General features: G+C 41.0%; 1 protein-coding gene across 1 annotated transcript; it reads right to left on the bottom strand.

Moving 5' to 3' along the window:
• Positions 1–4003: 4003 nt before the first annotated feature.
• On the bottom strand, positions 4004–18989 carry LOC127058582 (acyl-coenzyme A synthetase ACSM4, mitochondrial-like). Its single transcript, XM_050968739.1, has 13 exons — positions 18789–18989; positions 17806–18016; positions 16284–16491; positions 14429–14572; positions 12819–12975; positions 11959–12038; positions 10239–10362; positions 9039–9119; positions 8793–8894; positions 7242–7369; positions 7017–7116; positions 4671–4790; positions 4004–4090 (listed from the first exon to the last, which is right to left on the bottom strand). Exons 1-13 carry the CDS (start codon positions 18987–18989, stop codon positions 4004–4006), a joined length of 1743 nt encoding a protein of 580 aa, XP_050824696.1.
• Between the last annotated feature and the right edge of the window lie 2335 nt (positions 18990–21324).

Below are 21324 nucleotides of genomic sequence, written 5' to 3' on the forward strand. Positions count from 1 at the left end.
TTAGTGCAGGAAATACCCAGAAGAAATATTGATATATTTTCCTTGTGTGATGGTTAACTGGCCTAGAGATATTTTTTGCTGTGTTTATCTCTGACACTTTTTGCTTTATAAATAATGTGTAGAGTGCTCAGCACCAGGATTACTGAATTTTAGATCTGTTGGTACACTGAAAGTTGTATTTTTACCTTATTCTTCTCAAGTTTGAAACATCCCTGAGACTACAGACAGCTATAGTCGATTCTCTATTACGATGTCTAGATAAAGTTACCTTACTAGTAAGTTTTATGCTGTTCCCATATCTTGCTGGCATGTAAAGTTAAATAAAAACCTAAAGTAAAATTTGTTACTACGTTACAAATATTTCACTGCTTAAGTTAAATCGTTCACTGATTACTATTTAAGAGTATTAAGTTAGACCTTATTTGTTGGTTAAACTAACTTAAAATTAACAGTCAGTCATATTGTTTACTGAGTCTAATTCCTACTAATTAAAAGTGTGACATGATCAATCTGGTTTATATACCTGACCCAGTGACCAGATAATGAAGGTACTAGTGTCACTACATAGTTAAGGAGTACTGGTGGCACCTTAGAGACTAACAAACTTATTTGAGCATAAGCTTTCGTGGGCTACAGCCCACTTCATCGGATGCATAGAATGGAACATATAGCAAGAAGATATATATACAAACAGAGACCATGAAAAGGTGGAAGTTGCCACACCATTTCTAAGAGACTAATTAATTAAGATGAGCTATTAATAGAATTGGTATGGCAACTTCCACCTTTTCATGTTCTCCGTTTGTATATATATCTTCTTACTGTATGTTCCATTCTATGCATCCGATGAAGTGAGCTGTAGCCCATGAAAGCTTATGCTTAAATAAATTTGTTAGTCTCTAAGGTGCCACAAGTACTCCTGTTCTTTTTGTGGATACAGGCTAACAGGGCTGCTGCTCTGAAACCCGTTACATAGTTAAGGTTGTACCTAGCTTCTCATTATTATAAACTTGGATTTTGACTTTCCCCAGTTGTTTGACCCTCCCCCTCATTGATCTGAAGGGCTGTCAACAGGCAAACTGTAACTAACTGTGTTTAAAACAATATTGCTGAAGAGACCCTGAGGCTCTGATCCAGTCGTTCTTACTTGGGCAATACTCCCATTGAGTGGTAGCACTGAGCTCTAAAAAGTGAGCAATTGTTTTGATTTGTTTCCCTTTTTCTATAATGAAGTAGGACTAAATCATACTTCATTTGTGAGAACATCCCCACTGAAATCAATGGAACCACACTAGAAAGGAACAGGATTTGTTTCTTTGAGAAAGAGGGTTTGGCCCCTTAGCAACTATTGATAAGGATGGTCTTGCTGAACCACCAAATATCAATTCAGAATGTAGCAGGGCCTGCTTTGTAGGGAACAGGAGAATGCAGAGAGATCAGAAATCACTACAATCCACTCCAGAATTTGGATGTATACGTTATAAAATGAAGGATTTAAATTGAACCTGACATTTGCAATTGTAAGTATCCCTTATCCAGAGATCTGGTCGAAATTTTTCAAACTAAGTTTTATTGATGAAAAATGGACTTAATTCTCTTCCCCTCCCCCCAAAAAATAATTGTTTTCACCCAAAATGGACATTATTGAACTTTTCTATTTAAAAAAAAAGGAATTTACTGAAGACCCAGTTTGCAGTAAAAAATTGACAGTTTTGAGTAAATGAAAAATTTCCTCAACAGTTTCAGTGATGATTTCAATCAAAAATATCATGAAATATTTCACAAAAGGTGAAAAATTGGTTCATTTTTATCCTGAAAAACAGAATCAATTTCAAAATTTTGAATGTTTTCCCAATTATTTTTCTGGTTTTTGACTGGCTTTCACTGTATGGTAGCAGCTCCTTTCCACATATCGATTTTTAAATTTTCTTCTTCAACAATGTGTTGTAATGGTGAAAATTACAAGCAAACTACTAAAGGGAACAGAAGATGCTGAGAAGCATTTGCCTTATTCTTTTAAAATAATATGTCAAAACGTTAAGGGAAAACTTTTCCAAATTGGGATTTCCCAGGTGAGCAAAAATCTCAGACGCTTTCTCCATAAGAGAAATTACAACAGATACTTTCTCCAGTTCAGTTACAGCAGAAAATGAATTCAAGAAATTAAATAGTTGGGTCCTTTGAATAGCTGTATAAATCTAATGAAGTTGAGGACGCAGGCAAACCAACACATTCTACTGACCTGTTCGCTGTGGTAAAGTGACAGGCTGGACATAGGGACACTCGGAAAGCTGCACGAGGTAAACCTTCTCCACTGGTTCTTTCAGCTGTCAGAGTATGTGTCCCTCCCCAGGAGAGGCACTGTAGATATTAGCTTTTATTTGGATACATGTATCCTGGACACAAACTCTCATAATCAGCAGTGTTTAGTCTGATGCCATCTTTATTTTTACAGTTCTCTTTTACTGAAGAGATGCAAACAGTGCATAATGTATAACAGATCAAGCAATTTGATGTTTATCTCCTGTGCAGTGATAATTATCTTGTAATCATTTACAGTGCTGAAAAGTCACTTAAGTCACCTGATTTTCAAAGCTGCTGAGTACCCAACAGCTCCCACCAACAGAGGTTTTTATAATAGTTTGAGTGTGTTGGAGCTGTGGGAAGCAGGTTCTAGTCGGCACTCTGCAGGTGTCTTTCATGCTATTACGGAGAAGGGACAAGAAATGAATTGTCTATATCTAAACATTGCTTTAAAGCAGGGGTAGGCAACCTACAGCATGCGTGCTGAAGGTGGCACTTGAGCTGATTTTCAGTGTCACTCACACTGTCCGGGTCCTGGCCACCGGTCCGGGGGCGCTCTGCATTTTAATTTAAATTTTAAATGAAGCTTATTAAATATTTTAAAAACCTTATTTAATTTACATACAACAATAGTTTAGTTATATATTATAGACTTATAGAAAGAGACCTTCTAAAAACGTTAAAATGTATTACTGGCACGTGAAACCTTAAATTAGAGTGAATAAATGAAGACTCAGCACACCAGTTCTGAAAGGTTGCTGACCCCTGCTGTAAAGTATGTCTGATTTGTCCCTTAACCTAGAGCACTTTGTCTCTTCCCTTCTTTCCCCATTTTAAATAGTTAACTATCGATGAGCTCAACAAGACAAATAAAATAGCAGGGCTAGAAAGCTTCCAAAATCTAATTCTTCCAGCTGATAATACATCCACAAGTAGTGCTAGTTGTGAATATTTTGACTACACATTTTTCCATTGGAAAATGCTGATTCGTCAAAACCAAAACTGCTAGCATCAGTTTTGACAAATTTCTTGTTTCGCAAAAAAAATTGGGAAAAAAACATTTTAAAATTGTCAAAATGGGACCTTTTTTAACTGAAAATTCAATGTTTTGGTTCTAAATGACTTTTCATTTTGAAATTTAAATTCATTATAGTAAAAAAAAGTCAAAATAAAAAAGAAACATTTAGAAAATGTTGACACAAAATGTTTCCATGGACCCAGACCAAAAAAAAAAAAGGATTTTCTGTGAATTTTTTTTGACATTTTGACCTTTTTGTCCTGATTTGGGATGGGAAATTTTTTTGAAATCTTGAAAATTTTCCTGGGCTAAGAAAGTTGTTTCCCATCCCATCCTCCCCTATAGATTCCCAAATTCTTATATCTTCCTTTTCAATTCCGACATCCTCTTTTTTTGTTAGTCATATCCACGCTTTTCCTAAATGGCCTGATTCAAAGCCTTTTAAAACAATGAGAGATGCTGGCCCTAAATAAATTATTCTATTTTAAAATCTTGTGGGAACGATTATGCACTCTATAAGAAAGCTTATCTCCTCTTCTTTTTGTAGTTAATAGTCCCATTCATGCCGCTAATGCTCTTTGTTCACAATATTAGACCACTGGACCAATAGAGAAAAGTGAAAACATGAGACATATGATGGTAGAAGTGAAAGAAGCGTTGTTCTCGACTGTCCACACGACGCTATGCTCTTCCCCACTCTTTGTTCCTTAATACCTTCCTTTGGATTTTCCCAGCAACTGTTTTTGGCAGCTCTTGAACAAACTCTACCTATGTGGGGAAAAAATGGCACATTTAGGGCAGGTCCTTTCTGATTTGGGGATGTAGTTCCTTGTGAGCCCCTGGGAAGAACAAAAACCCCCCAAATGAATGTGCAAAATAAACTGCTGCCCAGTGGTTAGGAGACTGGGAGTCAGTACTGTTGGTACAGCTTTGAGCTTGACTGTGAACCCCTCACTCACACTTGTGCACAGGGCAGTGCAGACAGGGTTTTTACTACGATCCTGAACAGGTTCGTGTTTAGTGGACAAAAGCTGTGGGCAGGGAGCAGGCTATGGGAGGGAGTTACCAGATCATGTTTATGGAGTGGGTTCCATTTCCTCTCAATCCTTGCAGCATTGCCCAGTTTACCTGAGTTTCATTCAGGATATGAGTGAGCGTGTGTGTGCACTCCGCTTCTATTGAGCGACTCCACCATAATGAATTGCATTCAGAGCATGATACCGACAATGCTTTTAATAGACTGTAAAGGAATCCGTGCACTTTGTCATAAACATGGCTTGCTTTCTGAAATACTTAGAAAAGCCATGCTTCGAATAGACCCTTTATTTAGCAGGGGGTGGGGACTTGCCTTTCTGGGATATTTGTAGGGAGCAGTAATCTTTTTCACATGCTCCTGCAGCTCCAGAGCTAATTTTTCTGGGTCATGTGATAGAAAACCAGGATTCAGCACCACAAAAGCTTTCACCACCTGTGCAATAACAGTTACAATGAAATAAATGGGTGTGTTTAGTCTTCAACAAACAATCAAGGCTGAAAAACGCGAGCATGAAAAAGCCCAAATCCAAAAGACTAATTTGGGTATGAAATTAGACACCTTATTTCATACAATAGCACTTAAATAAGTGCCCTGATTTTCTAAGGTTCAGTGTTCTCAGTGGCTTCGATTAATTCAAATTTTGAGTACCCAATTTTGAAAATCTTGGCCTAAGGTGTGAGTTTGAATATCTATTGGTGGAATAATAATCTTACTTTTACATAGTGTGTTTCATTCCAAAGTATCCAAAATGTTTTACAAACTGTACCCCAGCGTGAAGTGCAGCCACTTCTGGGGTGGGGAGGATGACAGCTATGTAGCTGACTGGAGCATCATAAAAATAAGCTGATTTAAGCAGATCTATGTGGCAGAGAGGAGCAGGGATAAAATCCTCTTCTTTCTCAACTGAAGGGCAAAGTGTGGATTGCTTGCATAGCTACAATGGAAGCTTCTGGGCTGCAGCAATGACTATAGACCACTGTGCATCTGCTTTGCGTGGTTGGGCTTGTGGATCCACATAGGTATGGACCTACTGGCCATGCTTCCACTAGAGTGGCCACTCATGCATTCCAGAACACCGGAGCTACCGGTACTTCTGAGAATGGTGTGGGTCCACCCCCGCACCACATGACCCTGTCCCTGCTAGTGGGACCTTATGCACTGTGCATGTGAGGTCACGGCAGCAGGGGTGGAGTGGCACACTCTTTAAAATGGTGCCCCCCATCCAATACTGGACTAAATCATGTCCAGTTTTCTGTCAGTACTGGATGGGGGACAAACCTCAGAAAAGCCTGCCTATCTGGTTAAAACTGGATGAATGGCCTGCCTAGCTCCCATCCCACACCCATGCTGCCCCTTCTAATGCTGCAGAGAGTGCAGTGCAGCTCTCCATGGCCTGCCAGAATCTCTACTGGACAATACAACCATGGTTTCACTTCCTTTGAGACTTTTGGGGGCCTTTCTAACGTCAGATAACCTAGTTCAATAAGAGTAAAAAAGCCTGGCGCAATTTAGCAATCATATTGAGATGCTAAAATCCCTGGGCCAGATCTTGATTTGAGATAAAGTAGTATAGCTACATTGAAATCAGTAGATTATGACTTCAGGAGTCCTATGACCATTTGCATCAGCTAAGACTCTGATCCTTACCTATAGTATATCTTTATATATTTTGTTTACAGCATTGTTGTAGACATGTTGGTCCCAAGATATTAGAGAGACAAGGTGAGGGAGATAATACCTTTTATTGGACCAATTTCTGTTGGTGAAAAAGACAAGCTTTCAAGCTACACATACCTGAAGAAGAGCTCTATGTAGCCTGAAAGCTTATCTCTTTCATCAACAGAAGCTCGTCCAATTAAAGATATTACCTCACCCACCTTGTCTCTCTCTATGCCACATTGTGAGAGGAACCATTTCTACAATGCTTTTCCACATGCTCATTCACTTAAAAAAAGAAAACTAGATAATGTCTAGAGCCAGTCAAAAATTTTCATCTGAAACTAAAATGAAAAGTGATGTTTTTTAAACTGAAAAATTTCAGTTTTTTTTAATCCAGTGTTTCATCAAAATGGAGGATTTCAAAATTTAGAATTTTATTTTTTCCTTTTTCTCCCTCCCTTTTCCTGGTTGCCACAGAATGCAACAGAATCAATCATGTCCAGGATAGTTCTTTATTTTTTTTTCCACTCTAACTTTTCCAAAGTGGAGGAAGTTTTGAAAAGTGACAGTTGAGAAAAGAAACTGTAACTCTGACACTCTCCTAAAGCTGGGAAATTTTTGAAAAGTTACAGAGCAGGGAAAAGAAAAAAAAAGAAAGCCATTGGATTTAATTAATTTTACTGGTCTCTTGTGACAAAAAAGGGAGAAAAGGATAAACACAGACAATTTTAAAAAATCAATTTTTGTTGAAAAAAAATTTCACAATTTTTTGACAAAACAAAATATTGTTCCATGCCAAATTCTGCAATATGGAAAAAAAAGTTGAAATTCCAAATTTCTTCATAAAATTGTTTGATCTTTTCTAATAATGACACCTAAAACTATATTCCAAGGGTTTTTTTTTCAGCATCTGCAACTCATTCCAAGCAAGTGTACTGTATGCAGCAGAAACTCTACATTTCAAGGATAGAGGAGGTCTTTCTATATCAGCCCTTTTACCTCTCCTCTGATAGGATCTGGGCTGCTGGCAACAGCTGATTCTGCGACTGCTGGGTGCTGTATCAAGGCACTTTCTACTTCAAATGGTCCGATACGATATCTAAGAGAGAGTGTTGGCATGAAACTATTAATCTTTTCATGAAAAAGTTTTTTTAAATAGTATTTTGTGATACTACAGAGCAACATTGTAAGACAAACCTGCAAACCCAATAGTAATGGACCTACCCTGAAGAATTAATGATATCGTCAGACCTTCCAACAAACCAAAAGTATCCTTCTTCATCCATAATCCCTCTGTCCCCAGTGATATAAAAATTCCCATGCTCTGTGGAGGCAGTTTTTTCTGGGTTATCCTGACAACAATCAAAGAACATTTCTCACACCTTAACTATCTTTAGTGCAGTGTAATCCATCCATCTTTCTACAGTGCACAGAAATAAAACATGATCAGGACAGTATCATATATTCCCAAGACCAGTGTATTCCATGTATTATTATGATCTGAATTAAAAAATATAGCCACATTGATTAGCACTGTGTGTTCGACGGAGAAGGGAAAGATGTGTTCCATCAGAAATTCCCCGCAGCAGAACTAATTATTCAAATATACAATCTTCCTTCTCAAGAGAGAAATTATTATTTACTAGTGCAATGACCCCCAGCAAGGGGTCAGGGGAGGTTTTGAGCTTAGAGTTTCAGTAGCAAAACACAGTTCTCTACCACTTTATCTCAAGGAGTACGTCCACCAGCTACAAGAGTAGTTACCCTCCATGAGGACTATCCACTGAGGAAGATAACAGGACACACACTTTACAAGCCTGTTACACCAGCACTAACCTATGAAACATTCCCATTTGTGTAGTCATGTCAGGGTGTATATGCCATCACCATTTAAAAGACAAAATGATCACCCATGCTTTGAGGTTTTAGTACTGTGGTTTGTATACTAATATTTAGCTAAGATCACACACGCTTCATCAGGTGTGATGATATCTCCAACAGAAGGCAGGACAAAAAGAGCACACATGCAGGATATAGCCGGAACATGTGCTCTATATTCAAAGGGCCAAAATCTTGGATGGCTTGCATAGGTGCAGGGGAATATGACATCTCTTAATGTCCCTGGGTAGCTGTGTGGGTGGCAGAGCAGCTTCTGCAGGGCTGCCACATCATTCTCCACCCCTGCCAGCAAATGGAAGGAGTGGATATTGGTGGAGCACTGAGCATACAGACAAACAAAGCTGTGTTGAGGTGTCAGGGGATGTATGCTGTGCCAGACAGAGACCTAGAATAGCGTGCTGCCTGCCCCACCTCATAGCAAGGAGGAAACTGTAGGTAGACTGGGAGTCTTGGGGTATGTCTACACTGCAGTAAAACAGCCGAAACTGGCTCATGTCAGCTACTCAGGCTGTGGGGCTCAGACTATGGGGCTATAAAATTAAAGTGTAGATGTTTGGGGTCAGGTTGGAGCCTGGGCTCTGGGACCCTTCCCCCTTGCAGGATCCCAGAGCCTAGGCATCTACACCACAATTAAACAGCCCCATAGCCTGAGTCCAGGGAATCTGAGTCAGCTGACAAGGGCCATCTGCGGGCGTTTAATTGCAGCGTAGACATACCCTAAGAGACCTTGTGAACCTCTGAGGTGAAATCCTGGCCCCATTCAAGTCAAAGGAAATTTTGCCATTGATTTCAATAGAGGCAGGATTTTACCTATGAACTTCTCAATATGTCTGGTAAGTGGCATGAAACTTTTCTGAATATAGTAAGTCTCCTTACTAAATACTGAGAGAAAAGACAAAATGGCCTTGTAGGTTTGATTCGGATGGCAATGTTTCCTTCTTCTCCTCGAGGCAAAATATCACCCTGGTCATCTACAACCTGCAGGAAGGAAAACATGATTGTTTTGACCGGTCCAATGTAAGTTCTTTACAATTCACAACTGTAATAGGAGGAGACGAGGATGAGAATGATTTTCCTCTCATATTTTAGACAGAGTTCAGCAAGGAAAATGTATCGACAAACCTGAACATCGTAAGGTGGAGATGCCTTTCCCATGGAGCCTGGTTTAATTTTCATTCCTTTTACGTTGGCACATATTGTTACCTGTATAATACATGATTTTTTATTTGTGCAACATAGTAGGGTTCTTAGTGATTTTAATCTAGCCAACAATGTTCACATGATAACTTTTGAGGGTCAACTCCATGTCACCTCTTCTGAGTATTTGTATGAGTAGAAAACAAAATTGCCAAGTGGCACACAAAACTTTTCTGTTCCAACAAACCCACTCCCAGCAAGAAAGACCAGTTGATGGCGCAGTGTTGCTGTCAAGAGGCATCATCCACACATTTCAGTGCACGTTTCCCACCTCCACTATGCACCTCCCCTGTTGAGATTGCTTGTGTACCTGGCTGGCTGTGCAGGTGGTTCTCTGGACACACCTCAACTTTCCAGAAAAGGGATGTAAAGGGACTTGGTCTTGCAGCATTATTGTGTGTCCACTTTGAAGATAAAATTAAAGAAGGGCTGAATTTGGCCCTAAGTATTTTTGTTATGTTCAGACACTAAATTTCTATATACACAAATCTTACTAGGAAGCTGGTTTTCTGTTTTCTATTGCAATTCAAATATGGCACATGAGTTTTTGTAGCTAATTACTTCTAGTTTCTCTTTCTCAAAGGCCTTGGCTACACTCACACTTTACAACGCTGCAACTGGGGTGTGAAAAAACACCCCCTTGAGCGCTGCAAGATACAGCGCTGTAAAGCGTCAGTGTAATCAGGGCAGCAGCGCTGGGAGCGCGGCTCCCAGCGCTGCACGCTACAACCGTAAGGGATGTGGTTTACATGCAGCGCTGGGAGAGCTCTCTCCCAGCGCTGCCGCTCTGACTACACTCACACTTCAAAGCACTGCCGGAGCGCTGCTGGGGCAGCGCTTTGAAATTCCAAATGTAGCCATACCCAAAGTGTTACTCCTGTTCATTAGGTGTAATTCTGTGGCTTGTGTTATGCAGGGGGTCAGATTTGATAATCATAATGGATCATTCAGGCTTTCAAATCTATAAGTCTAGTTGTTATGTTGATTACCTAATTCACCTATAGCTTTCTTAACAACCTTGAACTAAGTAAATTCCTGCCCTTTCCCATGGTTTTGCCAGATGCATTGTGCCCCCGTAAAGTTACGCTGTTAGAGGTTACCATGTGATAATTAGTGCAGACGTACTGTTTCCGTCTGGCCATAGGCTTCATAGATATCCAGACCTGTTTGGGTTTTCCATTGATTCATCACTTCTGGATTGAGCGGCTCCCCTCCAGTCACACAATGACGCAGACTCATGAATTTGTATCTCGAGAGGAACAGAAAACAATAAGAATCAATAATCCTACAGTCAGGACCGGCGCTAGGGGTTTGAGCACCCTAGGCAGACGGCAATTTCACCGCCCCAAGCGCTGGTCCCGTGGCTCCGCTGGAGCTGCCGCAGTGGTGCCTGCAGATGGTCCAGTGCTCCGTGGCTCCAGTGGAGCTGCCGCAGTCACGCCTGCGGGAGGTCGACCAGAGCCGCGCGAGCAGCCGACCGTCCGCAGGCAAGACTGCGGCAGCTCCACCGGAGCTGCGGAGCACCGGACCCTCTGCAGGCACCACTGCGGCAGTTCCACCGGAGCCGCCTGCCGCCCCCTCCGGCAAAACGGCACCCACCATTTATTCTGGTGCCCTAGGCGATTGCCTAGGCTGCCTAAATGGTAGCACCGGTCCTGCCTACAGTTTTCAAAGCACTTCAGATGGTTTTAGCCGATCAACCTCCCTCAACTATAAACTGTTGACACGTCTCCAACCTCAAGTGCCATTGTGGAAAATTTAAATCATCATCATGCTGTAGAAGGTTATACTTTGACTCTTAGATCATCTTAGGTCCTGATCCAGTTTCCAATGAAGTCAATGCAAAGCTTCCATTTGCTTCAATGGTACCAGGATGGGGATCCCTTGAAAATGAAATGTTCGTGGAGGTCAACAGAAAAGAAAGAGCAGCTGTTTCTTGGAAAAGCTAACTCAAGAAAACACAGCACATCTCAGCAAACTTATGCCACTGAACAAGCATACTACGACAGTGGAGAAGAGCAGAGGGTTTGTATGGCTGTGCTCAGAAAAGTAACCTGCCGGTACCAAGATCTCTCACACCATTGTGTGGTTTGTTCTACATACTGGTGGCCAAAGAAGTGCCGACAATATTAATTTCCTTAAAACAAAGGGAAGTTTGAAGAGGCTGCTGTTGGCAGCGCAGAACTTTGATTCACTTCCAACAAAGGAGTCAACTGTGGCAGGACTAAAACATATATGCAAGTCCTGCTCTTCCAGTTACAAGACCCTAGAAAGCCAGGATCAGCTCTGAACAAACTGCATATGTTATCCAGTGTGTAACAACTGCTAGGAACACATATGTACCACATCCATTTGAGCTGAATATTTCTAAAGAATAGTATATCACGGGATACAACTTCCAAATAAATATCAATTTGTGAGTGGCCAATTTAACTGCTCATTTTACTTTCAAATGTATGGGACAAATTCTGCCTTACACAGGTATAACTCTCATCCAGTCTTGCCTAAAAGTTGGTCATATCTTGCCTCAAGCTACCTCTGGGACTTAAAACAATCTCATGTTCGAAGGTAGCTGCACTTGCCCAAACTGTCTTGGTTCATCCTTATTCTCTTTCCAAAGATTTGCTCCAATATTACACAGGAACTGAATTCGTAGGGTTTTTATTGGCTCTAGAATTCCAGCACAACATTTTCTCTTGTTAGAATGACCCCTTTACAAGGTTCCATTTAAAGCAGAAAATAAAACAAAAACAAACAATGTAGTGAACCAAACAACGAGACCTGTCCTATCACTAAAAATGTGTCTCTTTCTATTTATCATTACCAATAAGCAGATGTATGGTACCTGGTAAGACCGTGCTGCACAAGCATGCAGTAGGCAGTTGGTGCTGTGCAGAAAGTGGTTATGGGATACCTTGAGAGAGTCTGGAAAAATTAAAAATTGGAAAGTTACCATACTGAACAGAAAGGATGGACTGGGGCCTGATCCTGCAAACGTGTGAGTGGTTAATGGGGCTATGAGTGCCATAGAAACCACCATCCTATTCTGATTTAGTCTGTTCCATTCAGGCTCCTATACTGCACCTACCACTGTGGAACTGGAGTGCCTACAATTTTAAATGTAGTGGCCAAATTCACAGTGGGGAAGAACTTGGCCCTCAACTTCAGTAAGGAAAGCCAGTAACATCTCAGGGTTAGTATCATTCAGTCCTGTTGCCGTAGCAGTTAAAAGTATTCACCCTCAGACAGTCACGAAGAGGTTAATGATCACACTGAATATCTGGCGTTTCTAATGTCAGGGCTGCTAATTATTACCCAGGACTACTATGTTCCAGATTCAAGGAAAGCCCTAATCACTGGATGAGCCTTTCCCAGCCATGTACTAGGTAAAACAGGCTGTCCTGTGTACAGAAGATGTTGAGGTGGAGGGGTGTGGGCTCTGTAGCTGGCTCCTTGACACACAACAGGGATAAGTGGGCCCATCAGCCACGATTTGAAAATCCAGGGCGAGAGAGGGTGCATATAGGACATTACCTGCCCCTTTCCTCAGAAGGCACTAAAAATAAGGGAGCCTGGTGCTGTTGGGGGCAGAAGGGGGAGAGTGGTATTTATGAGGGTCAGTGTGTACTTGATTCTGAATTGTCTGGATCTGCTTCACCTATGCAAAATTGAAATAAAATCTGCAGTGTGAACTGTTATTCTTACATTCGCAATAGTTGTTGGTTCAAACCGTGGCATGCTGTGTATAAAGACACATGATCCGCTACTCCAGGGAGAAAAAACGCTGCTCCAGACTGACTTGACCCAGCCTGTGTCTGATGTGTTCCAGAATATATCTGAGGGAGTCAGATTCAGCCAGTACCTGATAATGCAGAGGGAAAGAATTTATCTATTGTCAGAGGCTGTCACATGCAGCACGAGAGAGTGGAATGCAGGTTACAAGATAATAAGGAAAAGGGGCTGGAGGCCTCATTTAGAAGATGTAGTGACAGCAAGCCACATTCACTGAACAGCACAAAGTTCAAAAGAAATTAACTTTTATCGTAAAGATCCTTCCTCCCCCCTCTCTTTGGCTCCCTCTTCTTTTCTTTCTCTCTCTCTTTTCATGTTTCAGATTTACTGTTTTCTTCTAGAATGTATTATTTACAGCAGGGGGCTCGAGCCACAAAGCCTGCATCCAGGTCCAGAGCTCAATGCACCATTTGGAGATTTTTTCCTTCCTAGATCAGAGAAAGCAGCTAAACCAAAGGCTCTTTCTCTAGGAACCTGAAGGAAATGGCTTCTATTGACTCTCTCAGTCATATGGTTATCAATAAGGTTGAAACTCAAAATAAAATGAGAAGCCTCAGAATGATAGATAACTAGACAGGGCTGCTTCAAAGCTCACTGAAGTCCATAGAAGTGTTTCTATTACAATCACCTTTGGATCAGGACCAGGGCGCATAAGACGTTTTCATTCAAGCTTCACCAGTACAGGTTATACTCCAAACATGGCTGATCCCAAGTATATTTGAGATTCAACCCTAGTGTTTTGCACAGTGACGCTAGTATTGCCCATACTTGACGTTCAGCACCAATGTTCTTTTGGGTAACAGATATAGCCTGATTTCCAGAGGTGCTCTCAATGACATCATTAGGACCTGAGCACTCCACACTTTTGAAGACCTCTGCACACGACCATGTTTTCTTCTTGTATTGTCTAACATGTGTGTCACCTCTTATTTCAGTTAAAAGAATATTCCAGTAATGCACAATAGCTGGAAATAAAGGTAATGCAGCTATAAACAGAAGAAAGAAAGAAACAGGCCAATATCTCTTCTTCACTCAAGAGGTGGATAATTTGGGGTGACATTTTGCCTGCGATTTGAGAGATTTTTTAAAATGTTCATGAAATTTCACCCTCCCCATGAAGCAAAAATCAAGAGGCAAGATCCTTAGTTGGTGTAAATCAGCACAGAGCCATTGGTTTCAACCAAGCTATGACAATTTATACCAGTAGAGGATCTGTCCCAGAAAACTTTAGTTTTAAGAAAATGCCCATGTGCTATTCAAAATTGAGCTTTATCCTGTTTTTCTGCAAGTGGAATAGCCCACTTACCCTGTTCCTTGAGTGACAAATCATGATTGCTGATGATCTGAATTACAATATTTTGCTGCAAAACGCTTTTCATTGTGTTTTAAGAGAGAGGGGAAATCAGGTTTCTTTGCTATTGAAATATCTAATTTTATAAGGCTTTTACTGTCACTGCCTCCTTTCCCTTCAACAAGGGATCTTATTACTAAGTCAGACTCTTAGGAACAGTTAGGGGTTATACCTGCCACTGACTGTAAATCCTATGCCGTAACTACTGTGGGAATGTTCAACCATTTTGGGAGGTCCTGTGCTTCCACTGGTAAAATAGATGAGCATTGGGTCTCGACTCTTTGTCTTGACGCAGTTATGGTCAGCCGGTGCCACCCTGTGGAACACACAATTCCTAACAGTGACTATATGCACGCTTTTCTACAAGAGCCCACAATATTTGCTATGGTTCAGACAGTAACAGAGCAATGCTGGGCTCGGTTACTAGTCTTACAAAATAACCAGCTGCACCAGGTATGACTCTGTACAATACAGCAATACATACTAACTCCGGCGATTCTGCTATTCACAGACACTGTGCCTCCACGTGTGAGCTCATGCAATCTAAGATCTAAGAACCAATGGCATATTCTAGTGGTTTTTTCTATAATTATTTACTCAGAGAGGTCATGGGGTTCAAAGCTGAACAGAACTCACAAGGAAAAACAGTCACAGCCCCACAGAACTCACAGTCTAAGGCTCTGATCCAAAGTCCAGTGAAGTCAAGGGGATTTTTCCACTACTTTAGTGGGCTTTGGATTGAGCTCTAAAAGACAGGCACAGAAAAGATATGTTGCAAAGGGAGGCTTCAGGGTTTTAAATTGCTCTTCTGTGGGCACTGTAGAAACAGCAGCAAGCTGTGAGTCTGTGTGCCGTGGTCTGACAAGGTGGTGGGCAGGTTGCTGCACACACATGAGGTAACCGGAACAAAGGTGTGGAATGGGAGAGGGAAATGAATGAGTGGTGTTGACAGACTGCAGCCTGGGGGAACATGCAAAGACAGAAGCTTTAAGGCAGAGGCCAGGAGAGAGCCCTTCAGGGCCCTGAAGGCAAGGAGGAGAAATTAAAGTTAATGCAGTAACTAGGGTGAGTCAGTGGAGGGATGGCAAAGCTTTTCATTCAGATCTTCCAAGGGGAGCAGCGGGGGCAAAAAACCTAACTCAAGACTGAGCTTGATAAGTTTATGGAGGGGATGGTCTGATGAGACTGCCTACAATGGCATGTAGCTGATCTGCGGCTGCTAGAAGCAATATCTCCAATGGTCTGTGATGGGTTGCTAGATGGGGAGGGCTCTGAGTTACTACAGAGAATTCTTTCCCAGATGTTGGCTGGTGGGTCTCGCTCACATGCTCGGGGTCTAACTGATCTCCATATTTGGGGTTGGGAGGAAATTTTCCCCCAGGGTCAGATTGGCTGAGACCCTGGAAGTTTTTCGCCTTCCTCTGCAGCATGGGGCATGGGTCACTTGCAGGTTTAAACTAGTGTAAATGGTGGATTCTCTGTATCTTGAAGTATTTAAATCATGATTTGAGGACTTCAGTAATTCAGCCAGAAGTTAGGGGTCTATCATGGGAGGGAGTGGGTGAAGTTCTGTGGCCTGTAATGTGCAGGGGGTCAGACTAGATCAGGGGTTCTCAAACTTCATTGCACCACAACCCACTTTGGACAACAAAGTGACTACATGACTTGGAGGAGGCGGAGGGCAGGAGCCCAAGCCCTGCTGCCCCCGGAGGAATGCGGGGGAGGAAGAGGAGGCTGCAGCCCAAGCTCCGCTGCCCTGGGTGAGGGTGAGGCTTGGGCTTCAGTTTCTGCCCTAAGTCCCAGCAAGCCTAATGCTGGCCCTGGTGACCCCATTAAAATCAGGTCAGGACCCACTTTGGGTCCCAACCCACAGTTTGAGAACCACTGGACTAGGTGATCATGATAGTCCCTTCCGACCTTAAAGTCTATGAGTCTATGCTAGAAATGGATTCCTCATCAGTATCTAACTGATACACCTTGCTTTTGTTTAATCTCATAGTGACATTGCTAAAACAGCTGATACTTACTTGAGTAGCTCTTGGAAATTCAGCCACCTGTCCTTGCTGCCTTCGGAAACAATTAGCTTGGTTTTCAGAAACTGGCAGTCAGGCATGACAGAATCCACTGCAGGTGCCAGTGTGTCATTGGTAATGATGCACTTGGCCTTCGAAGCCTGGAGTCTATAGAAAATGTCTTTGGCCGTTAATTGGGATGTTCCTGGAATAAAGACAATTCCTAGAAAAAAGAACTACAATGTTATTTTTCTAAATTGGGGATGAATTTTTAAAATGTTTTTAGTGAGAGTAGGCACATGAGCCGCAGAGAAATGGAGTCACTTATAAAGAGCCTACCCCTTAAAGAACACACATAAAGGTCATATTTATGATATGATGGCAAAGTCCACGTTAAGAATGAACAAGCAATTATTTTAGATCATGAGTAGAGATGGGCCCAAGTTACCAACTCTCAGTTAAGATCTTGAATACACCAAAGTTGAAGATGTTTAGAGCTGGGGTTTGATGCAGCCCATTTAAGAACATAAGAACGACCATACTGAGTCAGACCAAAGGTCCATCTAGCCCACTACCCTGTCTTCTGACAGTGGCCAATGCCAGTTACCCCAGAGGGAATGAATAAGTAATCAGCAAGTGATCTATTCCCTGTTGCTCATTCCCAGCTTCTGGTAAAGATTTAAAAGATTACCTCCTCTGTATTACATGCAACAGTCCTGTTCATACACCCCAGAATTATATCAGCCTTTGTTGCAACTGCATCACATTGTTGACTCATTTATGATCCACCATAATGCCCAGATCTTTTTCAGCAGTACTACTGCCTAGCCAGTGATTCCTCATTTTGTATTTATGCATTTGGTTTTTCCCAACCTTTGCACTTGTCTTTGCTGAATTTCATCTTGTCGATTCAAACCCATTCTCAATTTATCAAGGTCCTTTTGAATTCTAATCTTGTTGCCCAAAGTGCTTGCAACCCCTCTCAGCTTGGTGTCATCCACAAATTTGATAAGCACACTGTCCACTCTATTATCCAAATCATTAATGAAACTATTGACGAATACTGGGCCCAGGACGGACTGGTACTATTCAATACGTTCATTAATGAATCAGATGATGGAGTGGACAGCATGCTTATAAAATTTGCAGACGACACAAAATTTGCAAAATTATAACAGCAATGTGTTAGCCCAAATTGTTTAACTGTTTGGTTATATCAAATTAATATATTCTGCTTTCAGTTATAATACAATTGGCCAAATCTGTCCTTTAATTGAAGACACTGGGGGTGGCATGGTTATAACAAAGGGCTCCATATTTGTACAATTTCTGTTAGAATGGGGTCTTGGTCTATGACTGGAGATCTGAGGCACTACTGCAGTACAAAGGAACAATGCTACTACTAATAATTAGGCACATTGGCTTAGCAATTCATTAATTTACATACTCTTTTCAAATTAATTTGGTGATTTTCAGATCTCTTTAGTTTATTTTCATTCTCCACCGCATTCAGTAATATCCAAATATTTTTACTAACCTGTTCGCATACAAGCCACATTCAGTAACCACCACTCTGGTATCCGAGGTAGAATCACTATTACTCGGTCTCCTCTTTGCAATCCACATGGGTCAGAAAGCACATTGGCTGCTTTTCTGGACAGAAATCCCAGCTCCTCAAAGCTCCACTTCACCTCATCTCCCTTATCATTTATCCACCAGAAAGCTGCAGTTGCGGGTCTCTTCCCATCCTAGCAGAAAACTCAAGAAGTTAAAATAAGCAACAAAATATGAAATGGTTTAATGTAATGTTATAACCCAAAGGTTCAATTCTGATCATTTCATCATCTGCGAGTTCACTATGGAGAGCCAGTCTAGCCCCTGGTGTATATGTCACACACAGTTTTCTGTTCCATAATCTTTATAACTAATATGGCATCATTTTGGTCTCAGATGGGTTTGTTTCCATACTCATGTAATAACCAATGGAAGGTACAGCTGCTAGACAACACCAGTGGCAATAGGCAGCCAGTCTACGTTAGAACAGCACTTGTGTTGTTCTGACTCAGAACAGGAGACCAGAGCTACCCAGAACGGCACAAAAGTCAGGAGAGTCTAAGGATGAGTTTTACACCACTTTTGTACCCAACCCAGCCTGTACTTTGTGCATTTCAGCCAGACCCAGCGTCAGGCCCCTACTGTCACCCTACATCCATTTTAAGGCCAGAAGGGACCATTAGGATTATTTAGTCTGACACTGAGAAAGAACAAGAACAAGGACCACACGTAACTAGTGGGCTGATCCCTTATTGTTACAGAGCGATAGAGAGATCACGGTGTATCTAACATTAAAAGGCGAATTATCTTTTGTAGCTGATGCCTTAAAGATACAAAGATTTCTGAGACAGAAAAGAAAATAAAGGATCCATTCTTCTGCAGGTGTAAATCAGCATCTCTCTTCTATAGTTGATTTACACCACCTGAAGATCTGGCCCAATATCTGTGATGCAAAAGAACTGCTACCTTTTCCAGCTGAGACCACTTGTCTAGGACATCACTTGCAAAGTTGAAGTGTTCTGGCAGTTCCTGTTCACACCGGTTTATAGATTCATAGTGTGAAACAATCTGAGACACAAGACGTCTGTTATCTTTGTGGAATAATCTAGAAGGTGACTGGGGAGTCCACACAGATTGGAGAATTCGTAATTTAAATAAAGTCTTCATGATGCTGATTTATCCAATTATGTGAAAAAGTCAATGAATATTCGTGGTGGATCATTCAACTGCAATGGAAAAAACAAATAAAAACCAATAGCCACATCCTGAAAGCTGTTGAATAAGCACAGTGGGATAAGTTAATGCAAACAGAATACAAACTATGGACAATCTGTGCCCCCACTGGACTTTGTTATTTTAAACTGAAAATTTCTATCTCTATTATTGTGAGCTTGTAAATAATTACAGTAACATTTTTCACTAGCATATTTATCATCAGCATTATAAGTGGTGAGTACAAACACTTCATTTTCTAGTCCATTTTTTCTGTCCTGATTCTCCATTCACATCAGTTTTATACCAGTGGAATTCCATTGACTTCAGTGGAGTGACTCCTGATTTACACTGGTGAAAGAGGCAAAACAGACCTAATCTTGCCAATCTTGGATGAGATTTAGCTGCTTATGGAAAAGTGCTAACAAAACTGTACAGTACCATCAGTTGGAAAGTGTGTTGAGCTCATAGCAGTTGGACAGTGACATTGTGGGACCCACAAGTCCTTACCATAGCTCTACATTCTAATTATATCATCACACTAAAAGTAGCTTATGTGACTTTGTTATTCCCCCAACATACACTAGATGGCAATTCACCACACTGAACACCATGCTGACAAACCTCTGCCACTTTTGATATTTGTATATTGTACTTTCTTTCCAGTTCTATTTTCTGTAGAGGGTGGGAAGTTAATACATCTTTCCATTTTAGAGAGGACTGCATGATACATTTAAAAAGGTTTTATATTGCTCTTTTAAAGTTTACCCATTATTTCTTTGAACAACTTCTTCAGATGCCTTTATTTTTCACAGTTAAGAGAGACAATGAATCCACACTGTACCCATTGATGCTGAAGTAACAGAAGGAGGCTAAAGATGGGATTTTAAAGATATCTGCACTCCTTTCAGTTCAGATTGGGCAGAAAACTTTGCAGAGATACGAGTTGTAAGGTGTATTTTAAACTTAAACAAAACAATTTTTAAAAAAAGACACTCTAGATCACTCTCCCTGTCTTCTGAGCTGATCTCAATAATGCATAAGAACATACAATACAGAGAGAAGGATGATTAAAACTCAGCTTCAGATGTCAAGACCCCCAGGTTCTGGTCATGGCTTTGCCACAGACTTCCTTTGTGAACATGGACAAATCACTTAGGGACTGATTCAATTCCACTGAAGTTAGTGAGAACCTTCCCATTGATTTTAATGGAGTTGGACTTGATAAAATGAGCAATAATATTTATCTACCTCACAAAACTACCGTGAGGCTAAATGAACATGTTTGTATGTGTGTTGCAAGCCTTAGATGGAAGGTGATAACTCAGGGCAAAGTGTTTACCAAAGGCATCAATAACAGTAATAATAATAAAATACATTAAATCACTTTAAAACCTCTTTATTTGCATTTGGTTTCAAAGGAATTTTTAAAATATCAAAATATATGGGGCAATGGATGCGGGTGAATACAGATGGGGCCCAAATGTCCACATGTTGCATTTGACTCATATCCCAATAAGGGTATCACATTTTAATGTGAACGGCCATTTAAAAAGAATGCTTACCAAGAACTTTTTATTTTACTTCACCCAACTGACATGGCTACAACACTGCATATAACATTAATTGACAGCTATCATTCCAGTTCTGCAGCATTTACTATTTCCACAGCTCTCTAAAGACATAAAGCACTATTTCCTATAAGCAGGGCTACGCAAAAGTACTGACCATTTTTGCTATTTTGTTGTGAATGATTTTTACACCCTTGAATTTTCAATTTTCTGCACAATTCAGCAAACAGATTCTTTTCCCCACTGCCAGCTGGCCCCAGCAGGCCTGCATCCTAAACTACCCTGCTTTACTTTAACCTCTTTCCATCACTTTGAGGGCAACAACTTTTCCCAATATACTGCGTAGTCACTGATAAGGGGTCTTCATGAAGGATTTAGGTTACTACTTGTTTCAGCGGAGACAGTGAAAAGTAACCACTTGAACAAATGACCTCGTCATTGTAGGTTTATTACTTAGGAGGCTTAGGCTGTGTTCTGAGATAACTGCTGAAAGGATGTTCATCTGAGATAGCCCATGTAGGCCTCTTCACATTCTCAGATACTTTTTCATTGCCTGGATGTCACTTATAAAAGAATTTTGAAAAGAGTGGATTATGGAAAAAATACAACCAAAGTCAAGCCAACCTCTTTCTAGTTTTTCTCAGTTGTTCTCACAAAATCCTTTTGCATTTGTTGATTTAGCAACAATGTTTATATAGGGTCATATCCTGCCCTCAAGT

This window comes from Gopherus flavomarginatus, chromosome 9 (genome assembly GCF_025201925.1).
Source record: "Gopherus flavomarginatus isolate rGopFla2 chromosome 9, rGopFla2.mat.asm, whole genome shotgun sequence".
In the NCBI taxonomy this organism is placed as follows: Eukaryota; Metazoa; Chordata; order Testudines; family Testudinidae; genus Gopherus; species Gopherus flavomarginatus.

Coding starts and splice junctions, on each gene's coding strand:
- LOC127058582 (XM_050968739.1), bottom strand. CDS start 18,989: ATGAAGACTTTATTTAAATTACGAATTCTCCAATCTGTGTGGACTCCC. Junction 16,492..17,805: donor TGTGGCTTGTATGCGAACAG/GTTAGTAAAAAT, acceptor TCTTTTTTCTAG/GAATTGTCTTTATTCCAGGA. Junction 12,976..14,428: donor GGATTTACAGTCAGTGGCAG/GTATAACCCCTA, acceptor CTGCATTATCAG/GTACTGGCTGAATCTGACTC.